The sequence below is a fragment of the Quercus lobata genome, chromosome 3, assembly GCF_001633185.2.
Source record: "Quercus lobata isolate SW786 chromosome 3, ValleyOak3.0 Primary Assembly, whole genome shotgun sequence".
NCBI lineage: Eukaryota > Viridiplantae > Streptophyta > Magnoliopsida > Fagales > Fagaceae > Quercus > Quercus lobata.
The window spans coordinates 62,937,363-62,947,437 of record NC_044906.1 but is presented as its reverse complement, the minus strand read 5'-3'; the positions used below and the strand labels follow the sequence as shown (position 1 = coordinate 62,947,437).

General features: G+C 37.6%; 1 protein-coding gene across 1 annotated transcript; it reads left to right on the top strand.

Annotated features, from left to right (window-relative positions):
- Positions 1 to 2,192: 2,192 nt before the first annotated feature.
- Positions 2,193 to 8,959, top strand: LOC115982754 (probable methyltransferase PMT2). Its single transcript, XM_031105460.1, has 7 exons — positions 2,193 to 2,572; positions 3,426 to 4,080; positions 4,212 to 4,422; positions 4,612 to 4,894; positions 5,221 to 5,610; positions 7,072 to 7,149; positions 8,306 to 8,959. The coding sequence occupies exons 2-7, from the start codon at positions 3,430 to 3,432 to the stop codon at positions 8,535 to 8,537; spliced, it is 1,845 nt and encodes a 614-aa protein (XP_030961320.1). The 5' UTR covers positions 2,193 to 2,572; positions 3,426 to 3,429; the 3' UTR covers positions 8,538 to 8,959.
- Positions 8,960 to 10,075: the final 1,116 nt, after the last annotated feature.

Genomic DNA, 10,075 nt, shown 5'->3' with positions numbered 1-10,075 from the left:
TTGAATTCTCACCTCCACAGGAAGCTTTTCCTTAATATTCCCTGATCTGAATTCCTCTACCAGCAACTCCGCCTCCTTGACAATCACCCTTGCTGCCTTACCCCGCCCTTCAAACTTCAAGGAGTTTCTATTCTTCCAAATACACCAGGCCGTAGTCACAAAGCACTCCCAATCTAACTCCCTTCTCCCTTCCCAAAGCTTCCATACAATCTCCATAAAGTCGCGGTGGTCATTTCTGAGCTTGGGCAACATCAATTTTGACTCTCTCCATACAGCCCCTGCCACCTCACAATCCCATAAAACATGCCCAGCTGACTCTATCCTTCCACAAACCCCACACGCCTCCTCAATGGGAACTTTCCTAAGCTTTAGGCAGTAGTTTGTAGGGAGGATGTTCTTACACGCCCTCCACAGGAAGTGTTTTACCTTACTAGGACAGTGTAGCTGCCAAAGGAACTTCCAAAACTGCCTACCCTTACCTGGATCCGACACCCCACAGCCTTCCTCTTTGCTTCTTCTTTCACACAACCAGCTGCATGCCACTTTATAGGCGCTACTTACTGTAAACCTCCCATTTGGGGTCCAAGCCCAAGACACCGCATCCTCAGGTAAAGAAAGGCTTATTGGAATACTTAGGATAGATTCCGCTTCGTGTGGAATAAAAACTCTCCTCACCAGGTTTTTGTCCCAGCCCCCCTCCTGCTGGTTTATTAGAGACTCTACCATCTCCCCCTCAAACTCTTGAGGTTTTGGACTAATCACCTTAAAGGAATGAGGAGTTGGCAGCCACCTATCCACCCAAATCCGCACCTGCTGCCCATTTCCTATATTCCACCGCCTACCCCTCTCAATGATCTCCCTGGCAGCTAGCAAACTCCTCCACGTGTAAGACGGCAAGTTTCCCAATTGTGCCTCCATAAAATTGCTACTTGGGAAGTACCTAGCCTTTAGGACTCTATAAGCAAGGGAACACGGGTTTTGGGAGAGCCGCCACCCTTGTTTCGCCAACAAAGCCAGATTAAAGGCCTTCAAATCTTTGAAACCCATCCCCCCCTCAGCTTTTGGTTTGCATAATTTCCCCCAAGCGATCCAAGCAAGCTTTTTTTCTTTATCCCTTTGGCCCCACCAGAAATTACGCACCAGGGAATTTAGCTCGCTGCACAGGGAGTCGGGAAGCAGAAAACAATTCATCGTATACGTCGGGGTAGCTTGCGCCACTGCCTTTATCAAGATTTCCCGGCCTGCAGTGGACAGAAGCCTTCCTTTCCAGCTTGCTATTTTCCGCCCCACTTGATCCTTTATACGATTGAAGGCTTTCCTCTTACCCCTACCAACCAATGGAGGCAGCCCCAAGTATCTTTCGTGTTGGTGGATAATCTCAGCCCCAAACAGCTCCTTTACCCCTTCTTTAACCTCCACCGCCGTATTTTTACTGAAGAAGAGAGAAGTCTTCTCCTTATTTAGTTTTTGCCCGGACTCTCTTTCATAATCTTCAAGGATTTTAGTGACTTTTAACCCCTCTTCCATCGACGCCTTACCAAAGACTATACAATCATCCGCAAAAAGCAAATGAGAGATCCTTGGCGCCCTTCTACAAATTTGTACCCCACTCACGGCCTCCCCAATCTCATTTCTTCGCAACATAGCCGAGAGGCCCTCCGCACATAGAAGAAAAAGGTAAGGAGAGATAGGATCTCCTTGCCTAAGACCTCTAGTAGGGACAATCCTTCCCCTTGGCTCCCCATTAATTAAAACCGAGAAAGAAACCGTAGTCACGCACATCATCATTAGGGATATCCAACGTTCCCTAAACCCCATTCTTCGCATTATCGCCTCTAGATACCCCCATTCAACCCGATCGTAAGCCTTGCTCATATCGAGCTTAATTGCCATCAACCCTTCCTTCCCCTTCCTCCTTTGATTAATGCAATGCATAACCTCAAATGCAACAAGAACATTATCCGTGATTTGCCTACCCGGAACGAAAGCACTTTGAGCATGTTATAAACAACCTATACCCATAGAATTTTTTTAACTTCAAAAATTTCCAGAGGTCGTTGAACCATAGAGATTATTATTATTATTATTATTCACTTTTTTTTTTTAAATCCTTATTGCAATAATAATTGTACTAACAAAAAAAAAAAAAAAAAACAGTACACACAGATTGAGTGAGAAAAAAAGGGGTCACAAAGACGTGTTCTTTCCTCACTACATTATTTATCACCAGTCCACAACATGATCACACTGTGAAACAAAAGCAAAAGACACATTAATTCTCGGGGAGACTCCAAAATCCAATCCAACTCCAACACACATACCAGAAATTCCTTTCTGGGAAAACAAAACTACTTTGATTGAAAAAGCTTTTTCAAGGTTTTCCCAGAAGAGATTTATTACCAGACAACACGTTCCACTCTCATTGGATCCCCCCATTTCCACTTCTATCTCATTACTTTTAGCTTCCATCACTGTTTTTCTGAGAAAAACAGAACCCCACAAACTATATTTTAACACTCTGTGATTGGCCTGTGAGATCTTCCACTTCTGCTTGTTCCTCTTCATGCCATTTGTAAGAGATCTCTCTCTTTTTTCTTTTTTTTGATAATTAGACTTGGATCTATTGCTTACTAGAATGATAAAGTCTTTCTTTTTAACTAGTTAATCTTTTGGCTGCTTTGGGTGGTGAGTGAACTGAACTCTAGTAGTTGAATTCAGCTGTGTGGATGGAGGGTTTTGCTTTGTTTATTGGGGGATCTCAATTGGTGAAAAGAGTTTGAAGACTGAAAAGTTGGAAAATTTTCTCTTAGCACCCAAATGTTTTTTTATTATTTAAAGTATGGATTTTTGTTTTTCATTGCTTGACTCTGGAGCAAAAAGGGTTTTCCATTTTTGGGTTGAAGTAGATCTAAAGCTAGATTTTTAATTCATACATGTATGTGATTCTGGAATACTTGCTTTACCTTGATATTTAGGAATTGTGGGACATGGTGTATGTAATTCCCTGTGATTTTGAGTGGTTTTAAGGTTTATTGCACTTTAAAGTGACAATTGACTCATTAAATTGACAGTTTATTTATACTTTTTTATACATTGGTGCTGAACTCACTAGTTCTGGTTTCATGGTTTTCTGTAGTGCTTTGGTTTGTAATTAGTGTTGGATGGAAGACACCTAATGCTGATTTTGTGTTTCCCTGATATGGGTTTTTGTCATTTCTTTAATTTTTTATAGTAAACTTCTAAAAAGTAAAAGGCCATATGTGTGTGTATTAGTGTATATATATGTGTGTGTGTGTGTATATATATATATTTTTTTAAATTTAACTGTGGAAGACACACACCGATACACATATTTACTTCCATGCTTGTGTGCATGTGTCTGGTTTTTTCCATGGTACTAAAAAGAATGTGGGCACTTTTTCCAGGTGCATGATGGCAACAAAAACAAATTCAGCCGATGGTAGGACTAGGAGCTCTATACAGATTTTTATTGTAGTTGGTTTGTGCTGTTTTTTCTATATACTGGGTGCATGGCAGAGAAGCGGTTTTGGGAAGGGAGATAGTATTGCTATGCAAATCACTAAAGGTGAGGCAGAGTGCAATATAGTCTCGAATTTAAATTTTGAATCGCATCATGGTGGTGAAGTTGTGGCAGTTGATGAATCTGAATCAAAACCCAAATCTTTTAAACCATGTAATCCTCGTTACACTGATTACACACCCTGCCAAGATCAGAAGCGTGCGATGACTTTCCCAAGGGAAAATATGATTTATCGAGAGAGACATTGTCCTCCTGAGGGAGAGAAGTTACATTGCCTAATCCCAGCACCCAAGGGATATGTTACTCCGTTCCCCTGGCCAAAGAGTCGTGACTATGTACCCTATGCAAATGCACCATATAAGAGCTTGACAGTTGAGAAGGCTATTCAGAACTGGATTCAATACGAGGGAAATGTATTCAGGTTCCCTGGTGGAGGAACACAGTTTCCTCAAGGTGCTGATAAATATATTGATCAGCTTGCTTCAGTAATACCGATTAAAAATGGGATGGTTAGAACTGCACTTGATACTGGTTGTGGGGTATGTTAAGTTCTCAAAATTCTCACTTATTTTGTTACCTGTTCAATCCCTTTATCTGTTTTCTGGGAGGCTGATCAACTTATTTGTTTATCTGTGATTTTAAGATTCTAACAATAGGATGTTTTGCTCAGGTTGCCAGTTGGGGGGCATACCTTATGAGTAGAAATGTTCTTGCCATGTCATTTGCACCAAGAGACTCACATGAAGCACAGGTTCAATTTGCTCTTGAAAGGGGTGTACCTGCTGTTATAGGTGTCCTGGGTACTGTAAAGCTACCATATCCATCTAGGGCCTTTGACATGGCTCACTGTTCTCGTTGCTTAATCCAATGGGGGTCAAATGGTGAGAATTATATGTTGTAACTGTTAATTTGTGCTTGAAGCATTAAGATTTTATAAGAAAGGACTTGCAGTTTTGCCATTTTGTCTTCCTTTGCCTCCTGTATCCTGCCCAATATAGGATCTCCACATTGTACCAAAGTTGTGATGGCAGCAGTCCTTGAAATTGTGTCTTTTATTTTTCTCTTTGTAGATGGAATGTATCTGATGGAAGTTGACCGAGTTCTTAGACCTGGTGGTTACTGGGTTCTTTCGGGTCCTCCAATCAATTGGAGGAATAACTACAAAGCATGGCAACGTCCCAAGGAGGAACTTCAGGAGGAGCAAATAAAGATAGAAGAGATTGCTAAGCTTCTTTGCTGGGAGAAGATGTCCGAGAAGGGTGAAATTGCCATTTGGAGAAAGAGAGTAAATGCTGATTCATGCCGTGGCAGAAAGGCTACATTTTGCAACTCAGTTGAAGCAGATGATGTCTGGTATGCATGCAATTAAGGAACAAAGTGTTGCAATTTATCTAACTTATACCAATATTCTTTTTATTTCTTTGAAAACTTTTGTTAGTAACCCAGGTTTGCTATCAAGTATCAACCAGACTAATGGCCTTGGGATTATTAACCTACCAATATTGTTATGATTTCTGAAAGAAGTGGCTGAACAATATTAACATTAAACTTTTGCTTCAATGGGCTTCAGGCTTGGTCATTATGAAATTCAACAGAATCTTAAACCTGAGCCATGCTAATGTTGTTGACATACTTGGCTATTCTGTCATTAAGTTTTCTTTTAATTTGATGATATTTAGGTATAAGAAAATGGAGGCATGCGTAACTCCATATCCTGATGCTGGAAGTTCAGATGAAGTTGCTGGTGGTGAACTGAAGGCATTTCCAGAAAGGCTTTATTCAGTCCCTCCTAGAGTTGCTAGTGGATCTATTCCTGGAGTTTCTGTTGAGACATACCAGGAGGACAACAGTAAATGGAAGAAGCATGTGAATGCTTATAAGAAAGTCAATAAAATTATTGACTCAGGAAGGTATCGCAACATTATGGATATGAATGCTGGTCTGGGAGGTTTTGCTGCAGCTCTTGAATCTTCCAAATTGTGGGTCATGAATGTTGTGCCCACTATAGCTGAGAAAAATACACTGGGAGTCATATATGAGCGAGGATTGATTGGCATCTATCATGACTGGTACAATTTTCTCAATTTTCTGGTGCTGTTTAATTATATTAGCTGAAAAACATCATTTTAGTGTACTTATTTTGGTTTTTTTGGAAAAGGCCTTTGCTTCTTATTCAAATATCCCATGCATTTGTTCTAAAGTAGATAGCTTTGAATACTCACCATAAAATGTTTGGTTGCTTGTGGAGATTTATTTTTGCCACATGTTTATTATGCAGTGGCAGCTCCAGGATTTTTTTTCTAGGGGGGTCAGTAGTGGTGGAGTTAGGAATTTGTCATGGGGCGATTAAAAAATAAAATGATTAATTTTTTTTTTTTTTGTATATATATACTACTTCCATATTATATACAATAATCCAAAATAAATACAATTTAGTTTAAATAAATACAACTTCCATAGTCTAAAAAATTTATTAATAGTTTAAAGATTAGTAAGACAACAACCATTAAATGCATAATAACTTATTATATTTATATGTAATATTAATTAAATGAAGATATATGATAAAGAAGAATAATTTTTTTTTTTTGGGATACAAAATAGAAATTCTACTAACTTAATGTAAGTGTATATGTGTGTGGATAAAGAAGAATTATAACAAACCTAGGAGTAGGACTAGGAGTATGTGAAACTAAGAAAAAAAAAAACTGATATAAATTTTTGCTTTTGAAGTGTATGACTTTTTAACCATACATGTGGTCACTCTCTTGGAATTGGAGCAAACAGAGATAAAAGCTAAGAAAACTACTTGATCAAACAAAGATAAAAACTAAGAAAACATAGAACGGAGAAAGAGAGATAGAGAAAATGAGGAAATAATCACAAATATAAATATAGATATGATGGTTGGAGCAATAGTGTAATCTTTTGCTGATGAGGAAGAAAAGTGCAGGGAAAAACAGCTTCATTTTGCTGTCAATGGAAAAGTAAGCCAAAGTCCCAAATAGGAGGTTTATTTATTTATTTATTTATTTATTAATGAATGAGCAAAAATTTGAAACATTTTTTTATTATAAAATTAAATATTTTAAGAGTAGTACTGTTGACACAACACTTACACAAAAATTTCACAACAAAATATAAGTGACAAGTTGTTAAAGGTAGGTTAAAAAAAAGTGATATGTTAGCAAAAAAAGAAAGGTAAAAAAGTGATGTTAGTTGTGGGTTAAAGTAAAAACTAGTTAACTTGTCACTTAAACCTCCATTATGAAATTAATTATTGTGAAAGTAGTATTAAAATGATTATATTCAAGTTTATTTTACTTGAATTTAAACAAAATTTAAGGTGAGGGTGCGTTCAAATATTTATTTTAGGGGAGTCAAAACAATTTTTATTTATTTTTTAAACTTGGCCAGCACGTAATGCCACCCCTGTGATTATGGCTCATCTTGTGTAGGGTTCTAAGTAACTACAATGTGCCTAATGTTGCAGAGTTGGCTTACTACTTTTAATATCTTTGCTGGTTCAGGTGTGAAGGTTTCTCCACATACCCAAGGACATACGATCTCATTCATGCACATGGTGTTTTCAGTTTGTACAAGGACAAGTATGTTACTTCCTTAAATATTTGTGCACCCAAATCCCTGAATTCAAGTTTTCTGCCCTCTCTTTAAGTGTGTAGTTCCAGCCTTCATTATGTATGAAGGATGTTATACACTTGCTAATTTATAGTTAGTATGGAGAAGCTTATTCTTATTCTCCAGATCAGGTCATGCATAAACAATTATATTTTCCTTATGTGACGTAAAATATTTGGCTTTGGCTTTGGATGTGTTACTGAGCCATAAGTGGGACAATTCAAGCCTAGTAAGGTTGAAGTTGGACTGTGCCTAATAACGTCTTGCCTAAACCCTTCCCCCCCCCCACCTTTTTGCCTTTTTCTTTCCTCTTCCATGCCTCCATACACACGCCAAAAAAAAAAAAAAGGAAGAAGAAGAGCATGTTGGAATTTGATGCTCTTATTGTAATCTACTATTATCAGAATATATCTGTTGACTCAATTATTCATTGCAACTCAATAGTCAAGTGGCTTCATGTAGCTTGTCTAGCAATTCTTATGTAGTGCCTTCTTTTGGCAAGACATCTAGTGGAATTATGTCGCTCTAACTGCATAAGCAATGCCTAAACAATTTCATGAGCTTGTATGTAATCAATTTGGGCTTTTTGATTATTCAAAGCTTAAAATGTGGCCTTCCCTTAGATACTTGTCTGAAAAAATGTTGTCTGACCTTGGATGTTCAATTGGTGAGTTCTTATTCAAGTCTTTTAGTGGGTTGAAGCTCAGTTGCTCCCTCGCAGCTTTGTTCTTAGAACAGCCCTTATAATTTTCCCTGTTTGTCAGAGTCTCTTGTTTGAGCAGAAGTGGAGCAACTCCCTAGCAACTTTGTGCTTAGTGCACCGTATGTAGAGCACTTCCAATTTGGTGCTTTATTGGCTCTATGTAAATGCGTTATGGCTGAGCATTTACATCTAAGACCAATCTTTGATTAAAAAAAAAACCATTAAAAGAATCCAATTATGATGATGCATAGTTATCCTGCTTGGTTTTAGACACCTTACAAATTTTGTAGATGAGTTTAACTTTCCTATTGGATGAGTATGAGTCAGACTTACCATCAGTGGAATTAACCATTTTCGCTTCAGATTCAGTTTATCGTTCCCTGCGCTTCTATAACTTGTATTTGATGATTATATGAATGCAGATGTGATGCGGAGGATATTCTCCTGGAGATGGACAGGATTTTGCGACCTGAAGGAGCAGTCATATTCCGTGACGAAGTTGATGTGCTAATCAAGGTGAAGAAGATAGTCAGCGGGATGAGGTGGGATACTAAAATGGTGGACCATGAGGATGGTCCCCTTGTTCCTGAGAAGATATTGGTTGCTGTGAAGCAGTATTGGGTTGCAGGTGGAAACTCCACATCTACACATTGAGTTCTGAAGAGGAAAATGTTGAAGTTGAACCATGACATGGGTTAGGCTGGCAACGCTTTTTGTTATACTAGTCCTTAAAAATTTGTTTATTTCACAATGAGCACTTCCACTGCATGAGTACTTAAGCGTAGGGAAAGGGCTACAGGACTCCTGTTCAACTAACCTTTACTTGGCCAAATGTATTTTTTTTTTTTTTTTTGGTAGTAATTTATAAACAGACAAGCTACAAAGCTATGCTTGTAAGGTTTATGGCTTTGGGGCATTTTTCATTTTTTGGCATCCATTAACTGTGTTGTTGTACGATGTTATAGTCAAAAGGACATACAGATAATGTCTTTCTAGATGGGTGTCAACATTATCATTCACAGCCAGTCAAAGTGCTAAGGTTAAAAAAAAAACTAAATTATACATTTGACCTTAAAGTTTGAAGTTATTTTTACTTTGGTTACCTTACTTTAAGATATTTTTTGGGTGTACCAAGTTCGATTCCGTTTTTTAAAGTGGTATTTTTTTTCTTTTTCCGTGACCAATTTGGCCACCGAGAGAAGAAATGATGTAGTTTTATTGGCACTTAGACTCATGAAGATGGACGAAATCAAACTTGAAAGATTAAAATGAAAACAAACCCAAAATTTAAAAGTCAATAGTGTAATTTAGTTCCCTCCCCCCCCCCCCCCCCCTCCCCTCTTCTGTGGCCGGAAGAATTGTTAGTTATTTATTTCCTGCCAAAATCAAGTAATTTGGGTGTATTCTTCTGGCTGAGAAAGCCTGTGTTTTGTTCAAGTTGTAGAATTTCCTAGCCTAACTTCAAGATTTACCATTACTATTTCTCTTTGCACATGTTTTAGAATCAAGGCAACAAAAAGGTGTGCTGAGTTGCTAACTTGTTTCCTATCAAAGTAGAGGCACAGCAATGAAAGATGTGAGAAAAGATCAGAGAAAGATTAATTAGAGGAAGAAGGTATAATCTAGTATCTTCATTCTATTGACAAATTTATGTGTAGAAACTATAATTGTGCAAGTTTAAATTGAACAAGATTGTTTAAGAGTTTATGTTTTGCCATGAAATGAATGCATGAGAAGATATGGGAGGTCAAGGCTAGACTATAAATGTCGAAACCAATATAATTACTGCACAATGTATATATATGTGTGTATATATATATATATATATATATATTGGGTATATACATATAAGAGAGTCTTGCCTACATGAAGAAAAAATAGAGATAGTAAGGAATTACTATAACATAATTGAAGTCAAATTTAAGCTTGAGCTTTTGGATTGGTGTCCTCATATCTTATATTAAGATATTAATTGAAGCCTCAACAGTCAACAATTTATGAAGTGCATAATAATAATTGGTGTGAGGTGACAAAATGCATGGCCTTACTTGGGAAAAGAAAATAGAAAGATGAAAACTGAGAGGGTGTTTTGTTTGTGCATCACTCATAACTTAGTTCCCATAACTCAAATCATATGATTCAAACTCAATTCTCATAACTCATATCTCTAACTCTACTTTTTCACTCACTCT

What these genes read in the sequence shown, in the direction of transcription:
- LOC115982754 (XM_031105460.1), top strand. Translation starts at nt 3,430, where the DNA reads ATGATGGCAACAAAAACAAATTCAGCCGATGGTAGGACTAGGAGCTCT. An exon ending in CACTTGATACTGGTTGTGGG is followed by an intron (nt 4,081 to 4,211) that starts GTATGTTAAGTT and finishes TGTTTTGCTCAG; the next exon opens with GTTGCCAGTTGGGGGGCATA. An exon ending in TTCAGTTTGTACAAGGACAA is followed by an intron (nt 7,150 to 8,305) that starts GTATGTTACTTC and finishes ATATGAATGCAG; the next exon opens with ATGTGATGCGGAGGATATTC.